This window comes from Podarcis gaigeae (assembly GCF_964106915.1).
Source record: "Podarcis gaigeae genome assembly, chromosome: 9".
Lineage (NCBI taxonomy): Eukaryota > Metazoa > Chordata > Lepidosauria > Squamata > Lacertidae > Podarcis > Podarcis gaigeae.
The window spans coordinates 54239888-54260283 of NC_139685.1; the positions used below are offsets into that span (position 1 = coordinate 54239888).

At 40.4% G+C, this 20396-nt stretch overlaps 1 protein-coding gene across 43 annotated transcripts in view; it reads right to left on the reverse strand.

Moving 5' to 3' along the window:
• ANK2 (ankyrin 2) overlaps positions 1-20396 on the reverse strand; it is a gene marked incomplete at its 3' end in the record, with an annotated part of 316224 nt that overhangs the window by 123421 nt on the left and 172407 nt on the right. For 24 of the 43 annotated variants that reach the window (XM_083756195.1, XM_083756198.1, XM_083756192.1 and 21 more), the window contains exons 1-2: positions 13513-13871; positions 4196-4297 (exon numbers count right to left, since the gene is read on the reverse strand). In XM_083756195.1, coding sequence (XP_083612321.1) covers positions 4196-4297; positions 13513-13647 — 237 coding nt within the window. In that variant the 5' untranslated portion in view covers positions 13648-13871. Of the gene's footprint in view, positions 1-4195; positions 4298-13512; positions 13872-20396 lie in introns of those variants that run through there. The other 19 variants (XM_083756174.1, XM_083756190.1, XM_083756194.1 and 16 more) reach the window with 1 other exon arrangement.

Genomic DNA, 20396 nt, shown 5'->3' on the forward strand with positions numbered 1-20396 from the left:
GATAATTCCCACCCATGCTGTCAAAAGCTTAACCAGCTGATTTCTGAAAATTAAACTATTGTTAAAGGGATAGGAGCAAATAGGCCTTCTTTTTGGTCAGTATGAGCCTTGCTTGTAAGGAAACATCTAAGCTGTTCAGAAAAATATAAAAGAAAACAATAGAAGTATGAATAAAAACAGATATTTTAAAATATTCAAAAGATATTTATTTATTTTGAAGTAGGTCCAGTTAATTTCTATGGAAACCTACCTCCACGTGGGATAAAATATTTTAATAAATAAGTACGAATAAATAAATAAATAAAGTAAGCCTACTTAGGATCCCCCAAATGCCTTACTAGCACACCTGGCTAAAACAGGAAATCTTGCAGATTTACTTACAACTATAGACCTTGGAATTCAGCATTAAATGAATTGACACAATACTGTACAGATTACATTAAAGGATCTATTCAGTTTTAATGATCAGTGGAAACAGCAAAAGGTCAGCTGGGCACAATCCAACCTATTTAGAAAAGAGGCTGGCTGGAAACCAAATGCTGTTTTATCTGATTAAATGGATCAAGGCAGCAGAAAACCACAGAGGGAGAGACTCATGTTGATTTCCCCATTATCCACCGGTCTATTCTGGAGGTCTGGGCATAATAATAATAATAATAAAGTCTTTCAGCAGCAGAACACAAGGTTCAATGTTCTGTGAGCCTTTCAATGAAGAGCCCACTCTAGATTCTACAAAAAAAAAATAGTGCCGTGAACCTACAGAAAGGGAAGGAGAAAATGATGGAAGGAAGAGAAAAGGAAAGTGCAGGGTTTGGCTAATGGCAGGCTTTTTCACATGATCACTTTTATCTTAGATACAGCACCCTCTTAACTAACTTTAGCCCTGTATTTCTTTGCACAACCCAGGACTCAATCCATGGTTGAAAGTGGTTCCAAGTGAGGACAAGTGTATCATGACCAAGCAGTGATTATTTCCTAGCATCTCTGTTGCCATGGAGTAATTCCATCTGTAAACAATGTCAGTTCTTCACGTGATCAGATGTGGGAAGAGTCTGCAATTTAATTACAAGGGCAAGCTGCTCTGTGAGTGACCTAGGAAAAGTGGTACCGGTGCTTTGCAGAAACGACCAGGGATTCCCTTCCCCATATTAAAAAATAACAGCAAATAAGGTTGCTAGTTTAGATAAAAAGCCTATGTCAAGGCTTACTATATGCATATCTGAGATTTTGCAAATGCCATGCTATTTTATCAGATACCTTCAACCACAGCAGGAAGTGAGGAATCTCAGAATTGTAGAGTTGGAAGGGACCACAAGGGTCATCTAGTCCAAATCTTTTGCCCAATGTATGGCTTCAACCCACAACCCTGAGATTAAGAGTCTCATGCTCTCCAGACTGAGCTATCTGCAGGATCAGTTTTTCGTCAGACACATGGAAGAATAAGAACATAAGAAAAGCTCTGCTGGATCAGATCAGAGGCCCATTTAGTCCAGTATCCTGTTCACAGAGTGGCTAACCAGATTTTATTTTTATTTTTATTTAACAAATTCAAAACCACGTCATAGCATGAAGTCATTAAGAAGTGTACAATATACTTATGGAAAGCATATAGGCAGGACCCTAGTGAAACAGGACTATCCCCAAGTGTGATTCTCAACAAAGGGTATAAATAATGAGGCATATTGCCTCAGGCGGTGGAGGTGAAACATAGCCCTCATGGCAAAGCAGCCCTGAACTTGTTTAAAGCCATTCCTGTTTTACATCCATCCTATTATCTGTAAGAAAATGAGAATAAAACTAAGAATATACGATTGCCTAGTGTTTCTTCAGAATGAGCATTAATGAAGTATCTGTTTGCTTTAAGGATAAAGCAAGTAGGCTGTATGGGAAGCCAAGACATTTGCTATTATATCCTTTTTCAAATGTATTTTCAATCAAAAATGTAGCAAATGTGAGATTTGGTAACTAGAGATTTATAGATAAGAGTACAGAGGGGAAGTGGATATTATGCAATTAGACAGGGGCAAAACAGACATCAATAACTTCTACTTACAGACTGAGAAAGTGTGAAAACACATTAAACATGGCAAACAATTATTTTAACTCATCCTCTCTGAACATCAAAAATTGTGTTTGACAAAGAGAGCATACAGCTTTGGTGCCAGGCCTAAAGTAACATCACATCAGCTGCACTACAGTGCTTGATCTTGGCAAAATTGAAGTGGCTGTTCTGGAATGATTATAGTTGGAAGCTGCTGCATGACATGGATCATACATCCAGTTTGATCCATACAAAGAACATTGACCAAGTGCTCATCTGATCATAGCACTGGTATGTCATATCCATACAGCAAACACAACTCTCTTCAGATAAAATATCTCAGATCAGCTAACATAATAATGGGGAGTAACTCCCATTGAACTTTGTATGGGTTACTCCCACATAAACATACCATATCGGGGTTTGTTTGTTTGTTTAAAAAAATATTTTTTCTTTCTCAATTCACTTGTATAGATTTGAAATAAAGCAAATGCATGATCCTTTGCATGCGCTGAGGCTGTTTCCAGTATGACACAAACTAGTTAGCATTTGAGCAGTTCTGATTACTGCAGATGTCCATTAGCTACTTGATTCTATCTGCTCCAACACACATTGAGCTTCCCTCTAAAAATACCCTACGAAGTGCTTACTTGCTGCCTGATGCTACACAGAAATAGCAAGGGAAACCTCAGACTTCCGCACTTGGGATCACTGAACACCAGGTGCATTGTGGAGGAAGATACACTTGATTTGTAGAAAGCAAAAGGGACACACCATGCCCAAGAGCAAAACAGAAGCTTTCCAATTTCCATAAAAATCAATAAAATATGTCCCTGCCAATGTATACTACTGCCCTTGAAATTTTGATTGAAGAGGAGTAGGTTCATATCTACTAGTGGAATTAAATTCGGGGGTGGGGGGGGGAATCTCTCAATCTAGAATATCTGAGTGGGCAAACATCACAGGAGTTGTTTAAGCATTTGATAAAAGTTGACCTCATCCCTTCCTACTGACGTACAGGAGGCATGATAATAATCTTGAGACTTCTGGCTTTTACCTTTCCTCTGCAAAACCAGGAGATTATAATTGTAGGAGAGATAAGACTCACAGGATGCAAAGTTGCTAACATGCTTAAAATCTTTTTTTAAGGAGAGACCCAGGTGTTCTATCTTGCTTGCGATCAGAATATGGATGGCGTCAAAAGGAAATTTTCTCTATAAGAAGAACTGCCTGTTAACTAATTTAAGCCTATTCTGAGCCACTGATCTACTATTAATCTCCGTGTAAATGCACTACAGAGCAAGTGGCCACCTTTTGTTGTTATTTATCATGTTTATATGGGACGCGGGTGGTGCTGTGGGTTAAACCACAGAGCCTAGGGCTTGCCGATCAGAAGGTCGGCGGTTCAAATCCCCGCAACAGGGTGAGCTCCCATTTCTTGGTCCCTGCTCCTGCCAACCTAGCAGTTCGAAAGCACGTCAAAGTGCAAGTAGATAAATAGGTACCGCTCCGGTGGAAAGGTAAACGGTGTTTCCCTGCGCTGCTCTGGTTCGCCAGAAGCGGCTTAGTCATGCTGGCCACATGACCCGGAAGCTGTACGCCGGCTCCCTCAGCCAATAAAGCGAGATGAGCATCGCAACCCCAGAGTCGGCCACAACTGGACCTAATCCCTTTACCTTATCATGGACTGGACTGGGTCCCTTTACCTTATCATGTTTATAGTACTCATTAACTATGCAGTCAAAACATACAGAGACTCTGTTTAAATAACCTGATAACCATGAATAATGGTAACCACCAAAATCACAGACTGGGCTTTGGCAAACTTAAATAGACTGATCTGTCCTGGACAGGAGAGGGGGCTAAATTGGGATTTTTTTTCTTTCTCTTTTTGTTGTTATACGTTGGAAATCAATAAAAACTATATTTGTTTGTTTGTTTAACAATTCACATAATAAAATTGAGATAAAACAGTGAAAAATTTTTGTGTGTGTGTGGCTCCACCCCACCTTCAGCACTCAATTCAGTGTAGGGGGAAGGAAAGGCCAGCAAAAGGGGGAAAAAAACACTCCTTCCCTTCTTCCTTCTACCCAGTTCCTTCTGCAGTTCCCACTTGCATATTATGCCAAAATCTGTGAATCATGAGCCACTTACCTGATTACATGTATTGATGTCTATTCCTCCCTTCAGGTATTCCACAACTTTGTCCAGATTGCCAGCCCTGGCAGCTCTGAGAAAGCTTGCATTGCTGTCAGACTGTGAAAATAAGCAAGAGGATACTATTACATTTCTTCTTCAAAGGTACACAGCACAAGTAGGACCAAAGAAAGAACCTGCATATTTATGTTACTGAAGTTTCAGTTCCAATAATTTGCACTCCTGATTTGGGCATCCCTATTTTAATACAGATTATTTACCACATGCTGTGGTGTGCATGTAACCATATGGAAAGCCAGTAATCAAATATTTGACCAATATTTCTCAACAATGTTTTCCCAAAATATCCTCAACCCTCTTGCACCTCACTGTCATCACCCCCCAACTACTGTACCTTAGCTGGGAATTTGAAAGGTTACCAATACACATACAGCTGTTCTGCACCTGCAAAGATCTGTCTAATGTGTGGACATCTGGAAAAAAGGAGCAAGGAAGCGTGGCAATATTGGGGCAGTATTAAGTGTATGTATGGAAGCAATGTTTGAACTGGTCGAATGGTTCAATGTCGATCTGAGCAGCAAAAATTTGTGAGAACACAGTCTAAGTTGAGCCAAAAATAATTATGATTTTTCCCCCAGGTAGAAATATAAGTTATCAGTAAAAAAAATTAAAAAATAGCATCCAAAAGATACAAAATTACCACCACTACAGTTACTCACACCCGTTATAATCTTGTCAAAATGCCTAATTATGATAATATACTTTGCTTTTCACATGATTCAATTGATTCACAAAAGAACAAAAGACTAAGATCTGGCTGGTTATTACAACAGATTAGGTCAAACTTCGTCCTTTCCTTCTGTGTCTGTCTAAGCCAGGGATGGGGAACCTGTGACACTCCAGTTGTTGTTAGACGCCAGGTTTTATCAGTCCCAGAAAGCACAGCCAATAATGGGTGGCTACAGGTACCCCAGCCCTGAGCTCGCCCTTCATAGTCCCCAAGCATCTCCCATCTCTTTTCCCTCACCTTGATCAACAGCACACAGATCTTCTTTAAGGTCTTTGCCACTCCAATCTCGTTGATCCCTTCCGCCATCAACTCCCAGCCCTGATTCATTCCTCTGTCTCTTCCACCCATCATTCCCTCAGGTTCAAGCTGCACAGCTTACTGTCTTCTCTTTTGTAGCCATTTTGCCTCCTAAGGCACTAGATTCACTATTTTCTTGGCTTGCTTGTGTTGTGTGCCCCATTACTCCTTAGGGCTCCACTCCATTGCCCTTTTCTATCAACAAGGACGCAATGCCCCCACCCCCCAAAAAAACAACCCTGTGTGAGGGGTTTTCTCCCAGCTCCAATTAACTTTTGCTTCCTTAACAAAGGGATAATGTTGGTCAGATGGACCTCATTTTCCAGCAGATAGAACATTAATCTCTTCCATGGTATCATAGCTACTCAATCAAAGACTTAGATAAATGCTCAGAAAGCTTCAAAGTGTTTCATTGCTATATGTACAGACAAGAGAATATTTGTCCAAGTATACCACCATGTGAAGCACAATCCTACCCATGCTTACTCAGAAGCAAGACCCAGTAAGTTCGTTCTTTCTTTCTTTCTTTCTTTCTTTCTTTCTTTCTTTCTCTATCATCTATCTATCTATCTATCTATCTATCTATCTATCATCTATCTGATTTGTATATTGCCCTTCATCCAAAGATCTTATAGTGGTTCACAGGATAAAAATACAAGAGCAAAATACATAACAAAAACAAAACAATAAACCTCCCTATTGAGACAAAATACAACGTAAAAGTGTTTGTGACTCCTGCCTTAATTTCACAATGTTGCTATTAACCCCCCACACATACACACAACTGAAGGGCAAATTGCTCAAAAAACACAACTACACAAGGAGCATGTATATGCACTGTTAGGTAAATGTAATTGTGAGTCCTCAGTTAGGGAGTTTGCCAAATGATCTGTTTCCCAGAAGAAAGGTAAAGAATAATGCTATGTCAAGGGCACTGTGGAAACTGAAATCATTGTTCCCTGCCCAGCGCTAATCAGAACTCTGCTAGGTGCCCACTGGTGAAAGTGGGGGGTCCTCAGTGGTCATGTTGCTATGGTTCCCTCCCAAACCTGGAGACACTCCTGGTTTGGGGGGGGTGGACAGGATACAAAATAATTCTTGCTTGTTTGGCCCTGTCATTAGTGGAGCCAAAAAAGGGCACTTGGAGGATTTGTCCTGGTCCACTTCCACCGGGGTAGTACTATGAATACCCCAGTAAAGTAAACCTGTCCATGAGAAAGGAAGGAAGGTGAAACCATGGCCAAGGGACAGTCATGCTGTTCTGACCTTATACCACACTTAATGCACATATTCTTGCACCTAGAAATGGAAAATTAAGGCTGAAAATGGAATTGCAAACTTTAAAAAACCTTCTAATACAGCTCTTCCCCCTGAGAGAAACAAGAAAACAACACTGATGCTCTGCTCACTGTACTCTGGATTTTACCCCAGAATACAAAGATATAGAAATACTTTAAGGAGATCCTGGTGCATATTACAGGCTCCTCAGTATCAAGAAACCAGACCACCCTACTTAACACACTGCAAGGAGGAGGAAAAGGCATTGCAGGAGTCTTTTTCTAGCATTCAATATCAGCCAGTGAAGCTCTGTAACCATGACACAGCAGCAGTGTCTGTCAAACACTTGAAAGCGAGGCGATCTACTGCCAGAGAAGACTTTGTGCAATGCAGCAGACTCTTTTATTACAAGCGTAGAAACTGAAAGCAGAAATCGATGATGAAACCTGGTTTTTTGTGCCTTCATGCTATACCACAGAGCACATACTTTTCATGATAAAGTATGGCAATGTTGCATTTAAACAATATTGCTGCATTTTTTTTCACAGTTCTTTATTGGTTGACATTGCCTTGCAAGCATTCAATAGGGGGGAAATGAGCATGGCTTGGGGGCAGAGTGCTGCTGTGATGGTGAACTCTGCTCTAATCAATCCATGTTCATTAGCACATCTGTAGACCCCCCCATATAGCTGAATGCACCAAGGGTCTGCACAGCTGGGCTGCATAACCTGCAAAAGCAGGAAACCTCATCATGTGGAGAGGTCCCTATGCACACACACATAAGTGTTTACGCAAAAAGAAACCTGAATTCTTGCTTCTGGGATAACCAGTGGAACAGAGGCAGTATGGTTTTATATTTTGATTTTATTTTATTCTGTGAACCGCCCTAAGACCTTTGGGTATAGGGTGGTATATAAATCATCATCATCATCCACGATGATGTCAAGCCCAGGCTAATGTGGAGCTGAGGAGTGTGAAAACACAACGAATGATACATCTGCTTTCAGTGTGCACATGTGGTTGCCAACCGAATGACAGAATCCACATATAGAAGCTTGCTTCCCCACACAGATTTCTCTCTTGGTAGAGTATGATGAACATTATTTCTTTTTATTAACAAATTCAAAGCTGAGCATGCAAAAAACTCTACCCATTCTTTTCTTTAAAACAAAAAAAACCCTGTGCTTCTTCCTTGAGCAGAGAATATTTTCACTCCAAGGGCCACAATCCCTCCAGGGCAACTTTACAGGGGCCAGAGGCAAAAGTAGGCAAATCAATAAATGCAAACGTTTCCATTCTGCAGCAGGCTACACACACCCTTTTATTTCCAGACAAGCAAGAAACATCATCAGAATTCAATGCCACATTCAGGCCAGGCAAAAAAAACCCTAAAGAGAGTGAAAGGTGAGGCTGTGGGCATGGTGGTGCCATCCTGGCAAAAGTTCCAAGGACCAGACAGGGTGACCTAGAGGGCCAGACTAGAAGTTTCCCACCCCTGTCCTTGAGAGAGCAGGCAGAAATAAATATATAAATAGGTTTGCTTCCTGAACTTATTGCTCTGCATATAGGAATTAAGAATGACTATTAATTTAATGCTGGTTGTTGACTTTAAGAAGTATTTTTTGTGTCCCGTATATTCAAACCCCCACTGCTGCCTTGCATTTCTTTTCATGCCACTAATTTGCAAGATGAGGTCTCCACAGTTACAAACGAAAACTGTCCTTAATCCACCTTAACGTGTTTATCTCTTGCTGTGCCTGTGGCGCTGGGGTCAGCCAACACTGAAGGATCCCTGGAACGTCTTTGCATTCCCCCTGGATTTGGCAATGGAGAGTCACCCTTACTTCTAAGTGACATTAATTTTCAGGTTGCATGTTGAGAGCTCAGATCACATTACCCGAGTCATCGGTTCAGTTGTAGCCAGAAGAAAACATATTATGTGACAGTCAGAAATACTTAATTGACAGGTAATGCAGAGCTGCATGTTTTCTCCTCCCATCTTCAGAATAAAGGTAAGGAACTTCCAGCTTTTACCGCACAGTCAAATGTCACCACAAGAAGGAACTATTGTTCACGTGCGTTTTTAAGGTTCTTTTCTGGCTCACTGCCACTTACTGAGAGGAGGGCAAGGAAGTGGGAGGCCAGCACAGGACAGGTACAGAATGGATGCAAGACTAGGAGCAATGGATTGGCTCTGCTGCAGGGCCAACCTTGAGCTCCTGCTGCCTTGGCCCCTCTGCCTTGCTCAACAAGCAGCAGTGACCTGGCATGTTCAAAAGGTGGGAGAGCACCACAGTCTCACCCACACAGCCCCACAGGCTGCTACTGCTGTGCCCCTCTTCTAGTGCTGCCACATCACAATTTCTGGATATTTTTGTCACTGATAAGAAGTGGCCTGAAGGTGGTAAAAGTGAGAGGAGGATTCTTTTTTAGCAGGTATGGGAACCTTTGACCTTCCAGATGTTGTTTGAGAAATAACTCCCATCAGCCTTGGCCATGTTCTCTGGGGATGATGTGAGGCACAGCTCAGCAACATCTGGAGGACCAAAGTTTACCCCCACCTGCCTTATAATGACTCTGGTTTTCTACCTCCTTGCATCTGTGCACATATCTGTTTTGTTTTGTGAAAGCAGGTAGAGGGAGGACCTGCTGCAGGGAGGTGTAGCTGGAGACTGAAGTTTGAGAAACACTGGATTAAGTGCTTTCTTCTTGCCTTGAGATTGGTAAATACCAATGCTGAAGGGACAGGGACTGTGCAGCCAAGCTGGCAGGGCTGCCAGGAACCTTCCAACCTTCAGCTGTCAGATGAGCAGCCACACAGAATTCAAAAAACGTGGCTGGGAGTGCATTTGGCAGTGAAACTGGAGGCAGGGGTGGAAATGTATTTGAAGGAGGCAGGAAAGTATGGGGCTGTCTCCTGATTCTTAGTTGCTTGATGCAGCACTGGAAGCCCAGTGAGGGATTAGAAGGAACAGGTCAAGTATAAGGACACCAAGCTTCAAGTGAACTGAGTACAAGCAATAAAAATGTTCCTTATGAAACAAGAATATCTCATACTGACTATCTGGTTACCTTTCAGGAAGATGTGATTTCTCAGAGTTAAGACATATGCAGGTTTTACTTGGCAGCTACAACCACCCATAGCATTTTAGAATATTAGAATATGCAAATAATAATAATGATAATGATAATAATTTGAACAGCAGCAATTTTCAAAGTAGGAGTAATGTGGACGTCTGCTTAACTCTTTCCATATGAAATTCTGATGTACAGTACTTTTAAAATTAACCTTCTATTGACTTCCCTAGCCTCTCTTCTCCAGTATAGCTTTGCAGTTTCAAAGCTACTGTAACTTCCTCCTGATTAAAAACTTGGGTTTGTTTACAAGCCTTTTATTCAGTACTTGCCAACAACAACAACAACAACAATTATACCACAGCCTCTCTGGGCTCCTTACAGCATATATAAAACATAGTAAAACATCAAACATTAAAAAATAGTTCTCTTCTTCTGAGCCAAGCCTATTATTTCTATTTTATATTCCAAATGTATGCTAATAGTAACTTTTTGAAAGACCATTCCAATGCCTACATCATACACTTACCTCTTTCCATGTGGATAAACTAAATGACTTTTACAACACATATTCTTTACCATTCTTGACTACAAATTGGATGCAAAATCTCACTGAATTAAGCATATGCTAAATTACTTTGCTAAAGCCAATGCAGGGAGTAGTTAATATCAGCAAATAATACTGATGAAAAATATTTAACAAGCAGCTGTATAAATCTAACCCTTAAAGCTCTCCCATAAATCCACTGTAATCATTTGGCAATCTAGCTTTCACTGACATTTGTAGGATTTCTCAAGCCTCATTTTAAAAAAAGAAATAAACACACCCAAAGAAGCCTGGGAGATAAGTGCCATCTTAATTTTACAAAATGAATGCAGTATTTGTGTGAACTGAGGAAGTTGTGGACACTTTCTCAGCAAGCAGTATTACACATAAAAAGTGAATGTGATAAACTACTTGACCTGAGATGAAATAGGTTGCTTTGTGTCAAGATTTCCAATGGCTGTTCCTGAAAACATAAAAAATATCATGCTGTTGGCATTCATCGCGAGGGGGACAGTGACTATAAGGGAGAAATCAACTACAACCTATCAGAAGAAAGTCCTTCATCAGAATCCACCCCAAACACTATTCACTGTTAGTTGGGTTTAAGGCAACTCTTTTCAATCCATGATTAAACTGAAAGTATGTTCGATTAGAGTACTTTTGTGACTTAGTATTTCCATTCCAAACACATCAGCTGGCCCCAATACAACAAGGAGCAATCTGTACAAGGAAAATGGGCTTGCCTGTACAATACCCCCTCTGGGGATAGGGGTGGGCAGAAAATCTCCTGCTACGCAATGTGCACATGTGGAAGGAATCCAACCCAAGGATTTGTGTGTGCAGCAGGCATGAAGGAAACTCATTTTGCCTTCACGTTCCTTTATCAACCCTGTACCCTACCCTTTGTAATTCTTCCAAATATGAAAATGTGATGGCAGTGTAATATTATTTGCTGGATGGTTAATGTGAGGTCCTCCAGATGTTTTTGGGCTATAAGTCCCATCATCCCCATGCTGGCTGGGGCTGCTGGGAGTTGGAGTCCAACCACAACTAAGAAAGCCTCAGTTACAGGTAGGTAGCAGTGTTGGTCTGCCATAGTCGAAACAAAATAAAAAAATTCCTTCCAGTAGCACCTTAGAGACCAACTAAGTTTGTTATTGGTATGAGCTTTCATGCGCATGCACACTTCTTCAGATACTGTATCTGAAGGAATTTTTTATTTTGTTAAGAAAGCCTTAGCTGCCCCTTCAGTTTGATCCTTGACTTTATATCTGCACAACAAAATGGGGCAATACTATAATGACAAGAGCATAATTGCAGCAGCCCAAAGATTAGCTATTTGAAGCTTCGATAAGCAGATATTGCTACAATGGGAGGATAGACTAAGTTACCAACATTTCACAGCTTTTCAGCCATCACCATACTGCCTTTTCTTCCCAATGAAACTTATGCACCAACTAAATTGTATTAGCCCATTTCAACATTATATAACCAAGTCAAATAGACCTGCTGTACTGCACTAACACCTATACAATGTTATAATCGGGATACACACCACTCCATATCATGGAATTTCAACCATAACAACATTTCTTCTATTCCAAATGACAAACCTATTCACCTCATAAACTGTATTACCCATTTCAGTGATACTGAACCTAAAATTCTGCAAAATCATACAGACTGTACTGCAACTAACTCCCATAAATTGTGGTAATTATGGTTTGCACTGCTCTGTACTGTACTTGTACAGAAATTCCAAACAGAAAATTCCAAATTTGTCCACTGACAAATAATGACTCTTCATGGTTTCTTTCATAGCCCTACCTGGAGATGCCAGAGATTGAACCTGGGCTATTTTTCATGCAAACCATGTGCTCTATCACTGAGTCATGACCCTTTCCTCCAAAATGACTGGCACTAGCTCTCCAGGGTTTCAGGCAAGGGACAGATTCCTACAGATTCCCTCCCCCTCAATTTCTCTTGCTGAACTCAACTGCTGCTGTAAACTTGACTGTTCAGTTAAATTCCAAAGGGAAACTACTTCTAACTGTTCTTAATTCTCAAGGTAAGCAGAGTGTTGCAAAAATACAGTAGAAAAATCCCCAATAAAGTATTTACAAAATAGCTTTGCTTGGGATTGAAATAAGGGAAGGATTTCAAGCAACTAGTTTTTACCAATTAAAAATGCATGCCATATTAACATTGAAAATGTAAAATAATAATATTATTATTATTGCTAAATAGTTGACAGGAAACTAGCAAGGAGAAGTTGAATATCAAAGATCTGTGGGTGGGGTTACAAACATGGCACGTGGGCACTCATAATGAGATTGCATTGATGCAAAGTTGCAGATTGCAACCATACATTATAAGGAAGTGCTACTTTTGAACTGATACCAAAGAAATTCTTCTTAAAAGCTTTGACATTTGATGAAATATGTGATATATAGTCTTCATTTGCTATATGATTTCTACTCAGATTCCATCTGACTTCCCTTCTTACTGCAAACATTTTATTTCTGTGATGAACATGAAACTACTTTCAAGTGAAAGTGTGTAGAACTGGCTGAATCTGGAGAATAGTGCAGCGAGCCAGCACAATTAACCTTGAAATGTGAATGCAATTTTTAAAATTATACATTTGCGGCATTTCCCCCTCCTGCTAAATTCACTAAGCTTGCAGTCCTATGTGCACACTTTCTTGAAAGTAAGTCCCGCTGGCTCATCAAAGTCTACTTCCAAGTAAAGATACATGGAATTAGGCTGCTAAGTACTTATATAGTGAATAAAATATTTGAAAAATTGTGCTTTGGCTTAAGTAATTGCAAACATTGACAACATGAGAGAGCACATTGACCTGTGTTATGAACTTTTTTCTGTAACTGAGCCTTTATATATCTCCTAAACTATGGAAAATATACTTAACGGAATAGCACAGTCCATCAAATGCAATTTATTGATTTTATGTTCTCAAATGAGACATCAGTACAGTCTCTTTGGAATGTCTACTTACAAAAATATAGTAAAAGACATTCCTTTATTTATTAGGAGCTCTATCTCCTGAGGTTTTTCGCTACTTACAATCTTATATTTTACATGCATGGAAACACATTCCAGGAGCTACTTTGCTCTTCAACAGATCCCCAACAATGACCATCTTAATCCAGCCACCAGCAGTTTTTAAAGTCACAGACCCTATTTCACTGCTCAGCATTGCCAGTATCTACCAAGCAGGTTCAAAGAGTTCTCTTGCTAAGAGGTCTTCTTCTTTTCTACACAGTCACAAAGGCCTATTTATCCCCTTTGTCGCCTCTTTAGACTTACCAGTGTCTCGGGATATTTAGCCTCTTCGTTGTTGCATCCATAGTAGTCTGGAATTTTATCCACATCTTGTATGTTTCCTTGCACTCTCACACCCTTGTCCGTGTGACAAGCCTGGCAAACGGGTGCATTGCCCATATCAGTCCTCCCCGCTCACTCCTGCAAGTGGGTTTGACTTTGAAGTGTCCTAAACACTCCAAAGGGGCAGAGTAAACAATCCAGAAGGATAATTACGGATCCCGTGCTTTGCTCCCCTCAACTCCCCTCGCCAGAGTTTTCTTTCTGCAGGCTGCCCTGTGTCAAAAGGAAACCTCAGCAACTGCAGACAGCATTCAGTGACCATTTCCAATTCAGGCGCTGCCTGTCTATTTTTACACCTACTAGGCCAGCTATGCATGTAAATTGAATGGGGAGGGGGAAAGCGACCTACAGGCAGCCTGACTAGCGCAGAGTTAAAGTCCTACTGTGTGAAATGCCTCCACATACAAGGGTTATTGAATTACCCAGCTGCATGCCTTTGAATGTTTTGATTCCCCCCCCCCCACCCTTCTACTGTTCACATTATCCCTTGGTGCTTGCCCACAGCACTACAGTTCAGAATGCTGCATGCTAACACCCCGGTACTTTCCAGGAGAGAGGGGGGGCATTGGGGGAGGAGAAAAACTTTCACATGAAATGATTAATTCAAAATGCCAATTGTTTTGTATTTAACACACAAATGCTACTAGATATGTATTGCTTTGTTTTTTTAAAAAAGATCATCATATGGTACTTAATAAATATGCAACTATGGCATATTTGTTCGTTCTGAATCTGCATTAGGTGAATGAGTCATAGCCTCATAGAATTCCTTTGGTAATTCTGCAGAATTACAGCATTTGAGTATCCTTTAAGCACTTTGAGCCACTACCCATTTGCTCAAGCAGCCATGCTCTCTAAAGTACAAATCAGAGAAGCAGGCCTCACACAGCCAATTGGAGCTTTGCCAAGAATACAAACACAATTATATGTATCACCAGAAAAGTAGACATATGGTTGGATCCAGATTTAGGCTACAATCCTAAGCACACTTTCCTGGGAGTAAGCCTCCATGAATTCAACAGGACTTTCCTGTGTAGACATAATTGGGATTGCACTGTAGAGACCAACTGATATCAAGATGACATACATTAGTGGTGTCCCATTTACTTCAGCTGGTCTATGGCAAGTATGACTATGGTCTGGTTTGCATGCAGCAGTAAGCCATACACTGAAACAAACTATGGGAACCAGGCAGAGCACCTTCTCAGTAGTGGCACCTGCTCTGTGGAACGTCCTCCCATCAAACGTAAAGGAGATAAGTAACTATACAACCTTTAGAAGTTATCTGAAGGCAGCCTTGTATCCCGTGGGTGGGGTACAAATATGATTAACAGCAGCAACAACAACTGCTACAAAGGAGAAGCACCATGCTGGTTGGCGCACGCTACTCAATCTTGCACACTTCTCTTCTCCCTTTCCAGAGGCAATAAGCAAAGCATGGAGGGCCTGAGTTAGCATGACGTATGAACCAACACTCGTATTCTGTTTCTTTCTGAACCTATAATGAATGGAAGCTATTGTTTGCTTTTGGTTAGCACTTTGTAGTTTGTTAGGAGAAACAAACCACGAAAGCTAGTTTGCATGTACCGCTAAGTCATCCACACTATGGTTTTGTCCCCCGCTCCCCGCAAATGGGGGAGTGAAGGAAGCATTTCTGTGCAGCATGCACTAACACGCTGCTCGTTCACCATAAGCCATGGCTTGTTTCTGACCACAGTTTACTGCTTTTGGGTGAATAAGGCCTAAATCTGGTTCCAACCCACCGAATATACCAAAAGCACATGCAATAAACTCAAGTGTACCAAAGGTAACTGTTACGGTTTTAGTCATTTTGACACACATTTTCAAGTACTTACTGATTTTGTACAAAATTGTTTCTCCTTTATCAATTTTTTTAAAGAAACAAATGATATTCAGCAACCAGTTGTCAATGATCCAACATCTTTATTGCCCTATTGATTTGTTACCCTTCACAGCTGCCAGGATTTATAATCGGATAACTGTGTTTTTCACCCTTTAGGATTACTGACCTACGGGGAATTCATGCTCGTGTTAATTATATCAAGTTAATTTAGAATGGCTCTGTGCTTCTCTTTTTCCCAAGTTGTCCAGCCTTTTGGTTACTGCAATATTTTATTATTTATGTTTACTGCCAATTTATGAAGGAAAGTGTCAATTGCATAGCTAGATATTGTAATAAAATTCAACTTGTGTGACAAAGGAAGCTTTGAGATATGAAGTTGAACAGATTTCATGTACTGAGATCTCCAATAGGTCTCAAAATTTAGATATATTAATAGTAATCCTTAGTCACATTCAACAAGCTCATGGGACTCCTCCAGACTATCTGTTCAGCTTTAATCCTGATTTGCTTGTACAAAGCTTATGTGGTGGTTAGACTATGTCCAGCCTTAATGTGTATTCAGTGGCGTAGCGTGGGGGGTGCAGGGGGGGCCGGCCGCACCGGGCGCAACATCTGGAGGTTAGGGTTAGGGGGCGCAAATCCACGGGTTAGGGGGTGCAAATTACTTGCCTTGCCCCGGGTGCTGACAACCCACGCTATGCCACTGTGTGTATTCATTTTGAAATTTACAGGGTGGTTATATGACAATTAATGGTCATCCTGATTCGTTTGTTAGGTGTCTACATGTCAATCCATTTATAATTCATTCATCCTACATTTTCAGTGTATTTCCTTTTCCAAACTGTAAAAAGATAGATTTTTAGCACCAAAGCAACAGACTGCTTAATTCACTTTAAATATGCTGGTCTAACATCCTGATATACACTTCAAGTCCTCTCATAACACTGATAGTCTGAAGACTCCAAGGCTTGAAAAACCCCAACTTCTTACTCTTTCCTTGCCTGATAAGATGCCAGGCATGCCATATTCAATTGCTGATGTGACAGGTTATGGACATCTGAAGCAATTCTACCCTAACCCCAGTCTAATACCTGTTTTAGGATTTCTTAATATGATTAGGAGAACATGATGGGGAATTTGTTGAGAGGCGAGTGAAGCAACTTTCAAGTACTCACAGAAGGCCACAAAGGCAACAAAACAAATCAGACAGATATACCAACAATGCACAGGCCTGGTGGAAGCAGTGTGACTGGGGCAGTGGGATTCCCTCCCGACAAATTTCTTTGCTATGGGAGGGTGAGAGTTGGAAGAGTTGTCACTGCACCACACCTTCCTTCTGCTGCAAAAGTCTCAGAGTGCTTGACTAACAGAGGAAGCTGTAAAAATGAACAGACTTGTTTAGAAACTCCCATAGTTGCAGATAGTTGCCTCTCGTTATTTAAAACATCTGCGACATCAAAATTTATGTATGCAACTTCATATGAAAAGGGAAATATCAAACTCTTAGCAAAATATCCCCATGACATTCCATCAAATACAGAACAGAGCTGCCTCCTGTTCAGCAAAATTCAAGCCTAGCTTTGTGGCAGAGTTCACTGCGTGTACAGATCAACTCTGCCTATTTTGTTTGTTTTATTTAACGCTGTCCTATGTTTTTAATGTCATAAAAGACAGCAGTTGGCAAACCCAGAGACTTGAAGCTTGCTCTATAAATATAAAAGATTAACCTCCTCAGTGTTGTTTCCTGTTCACACATATCTGCCCTCTCACATTCCATGTCTAATGAATAAGGTTTCTAAAAATTTATGGTAGCTGTCAATACTGTGAAATTTAAAATCCAATGTGCAGTTGCAACTCCCCAAATTCCATTTACTTTAGAGTCAAAGCTGGGAAGTGGACAGAAGGGAGCACCAAAGTGGTAGGAGAGGTTCATAGAAACAACAGGTTTCGATACTTGATATTCTTCCAGTTTTCAGATTAATTATATTAAAAGAGACATGCCCTACACACTAGATCTCTGCCTGGCAATAAATGTTATTTGAAGAATTCCACTGGATGAAGAACACTGACAAAATGCATGGCATATTTTTAAGAGCATATAAATGGATAGGCAAGCAGGAAACAAAGTCCACGGACTAAGTTAAAAGGGTGCCAAATACTGATCAGCACACATTCCTTTCAAAAACTACTTGCAGATGGTTGTGATCTACATAGATATCTAAGACAAAGAAAGGGGAAATCTTTCTGCCAGTGAACTTCTAACAATGCTAGTGCTGTTTGTTACACTGCTTCAAAGTTATTAAGGGCAAATTACTCAGAAAGCAAATACTTTCATATTTTGCCAGATTGAGGCGGGGCAAAGCAATCAAACCATGTGTATTATTTAGAGACTTAAATTTCAAAGTCCTTATGGAAGGGTGGAAAACTCCCAGGGTCTCGTTAATGCCATTGTTATTTGGGTCTGTCTCTCAGATCTATCATATCCCATAGCAGCTAAGAAACTGAAAACAAAAGCTGATTGTGACAGTAATCTGGCCTGTACATCAGTATTATATAATTAAAAACACAAGCAATGGAAAAAAGTTAGAGGTTGCTTTCACCTTCTTGAATCTAGAATTATTCAAAGAAGTCAAAAGGGCATTGATGGAAAAGTGCTGGGCACATTAGAGGCTAATTGGCTTATAGTGCCATGAGAAACTTGATCTCAGTCTGCCCTAGTGTTACCCTCATTGGGGAGTTAAGGTACATAAGAAAAACTGTCAGTTCAGGCCAATGTCCCAAGTGGTCCAACATCCTGTTCTTGCAGTGGGCAGGCAGATGCCTGTGGGAAACCGGCAAGCAAGACCTAAGTGCAGCAGTATTCTTCCCACCTGTGATTACAGCTGAAAATAGAACATAGACATTGTGGCTAGTAGCTATGGTGGTCTCTATTCCAGTTTTAGATCAGCATCTTAAGACCAACCCTTGATCGGTCCTTTTGTTTCTGTTTCACTGAGTGACTTTACTGTTGCTGGGTTATCCTTGAAATGTCCTTTTCAATTCCAGAACTCATTTGCAGTTGTTTCTTCAAATTCATCTCCAGGGAAAAATTATGGATTAATATTTTTCAGTTGCTAAATAACACTGAGTAGAATTATCTTAAAAGCCAATGCCCCCTTTCCATCATCCTCTGAGCATATCCATCTATACTGAAAGGCTGAGCAGCGCACATCTAGTGCACTGACTGATGCTCCAGCAAAGAGCTTTGGACCAGCTGAGCACTATCTTCTTTTCTGGCTATTACTGGCAAACTATGAACTGAGTGTGCAAACTGAACATATGGGTTAATATGGATAAAATACTCCATATAATAGGACATAAAGCCTCTCACACAACTGATTGAGAAGTGTGGATTCGTAACTATCCTGAAATGTTTTTCACTGGACTTGTTCATTGCGGCTGTGCTCTTAGTAGTGTGTGCTTTAGCATCAGTATATTCATCTTATTTGAACACTAGCATTTCTTTGTCTTAAATTCATTCTGAATATCCATAGGGATTTTGCACTACACAGAGTAAAGTCAAAATGTTGGGAAGGACATGGCTTCAGCACAGCAGGTGCAGAGCATCTCCTAGTTTTTGACATCAAGAGCAGCTATAAATCCATTTAAGCACTGTGTAGCCATCCAAGCCATGGGATTAATGGAAGCCCTAATAGAATTTGTTATTTTTAAAGGAAAGAAAATGTGACCCCACCCCCCTTACACACAATTCACATGATTTGACAAGCCATCTCTAACAAAGCACCTATTGAAATTATGGGTATAGCAGCTAGAAATACATGAACAAGTTACAGAAATGAGAAAGTGTGGAAGATGATTTTGTTTATTTTGCTTTGGCACATAACACTAAAATCTACACTGCTAAATATACACAGCTAAATATATCCAAGAGTAGGACATATATAGCACTACCACTGATAGCTGGTAAAATAATAACACTTTGCATAGTGGAATACAAATGCCCAAAGCTCTTTGCATACAAGATGTCACAGCAAACCTTACAACAGCTATGTAAGATAATGATATTGACCTTTGCATGAGGATGATATTGCAGGTGCAGGGAGGAAGAGCTGAGGGAATACCAATTAGGGGCTAAGCATGTTAGTTTGGGAATGAGTTGAGCTTTGAAGCACAGGTCATTTTTTGCAGCCTTTCAACCCACAGTTCACATTCTCAGGAACTTCACACATGTACATTTCAACATACAAAGGAACATAGCTGAGTTGGTCACAGTGTGGTGCTGATAAGGCCCGGGTTGCAGGTTCAATCCCCATATGGGATAGCTGCATATTCCTGTATTGTATGGGGTTGGACTAGATGATCCTCAGTGAGCCTTCCAGCTCTGTGATTCTATGATCCTGCATGTCACCTCAAAACTGGGACACCCCTCTATTATTTATTTTCTCCAAGGCACAAGCTTAAACAACATGAGGATCCATAACTCATAAAAGTACAATTTTTTAAAAAATGGAATGAGATGTCAAATCTTTTTGAGTTATAAAATGATTCAGATATGATTACAATTGAGTTCCTAAGTTGATATTTTAGTTACTTGATCTTCCTGTGTGTGAAAGTGATACCCTTCCCTAACGTCCATTTGCCTAGCAATGGAAGATGGTTAGATATATAAATAAAATGCTGTTTCATTTGCAGTAGCTGGGTAAGGGCCATGCTGACAGAATACGATGGAGGCCCAACACTTCATATTGCAAAATTCGCCAACTCCGTTATGCTTCACATACCAAAGGCCATTTCACTGAGGCAGCTCTATATTTTCTCTGATAAGTAACATTTGCAAATGCAGATGATGGTGGGATAAAACAGCAATCTGGAGCACAACACTTCTAGCCTCGCTACCCATTAAACACTCAACCAATTACAAATGCATATTCTTAGCCATATT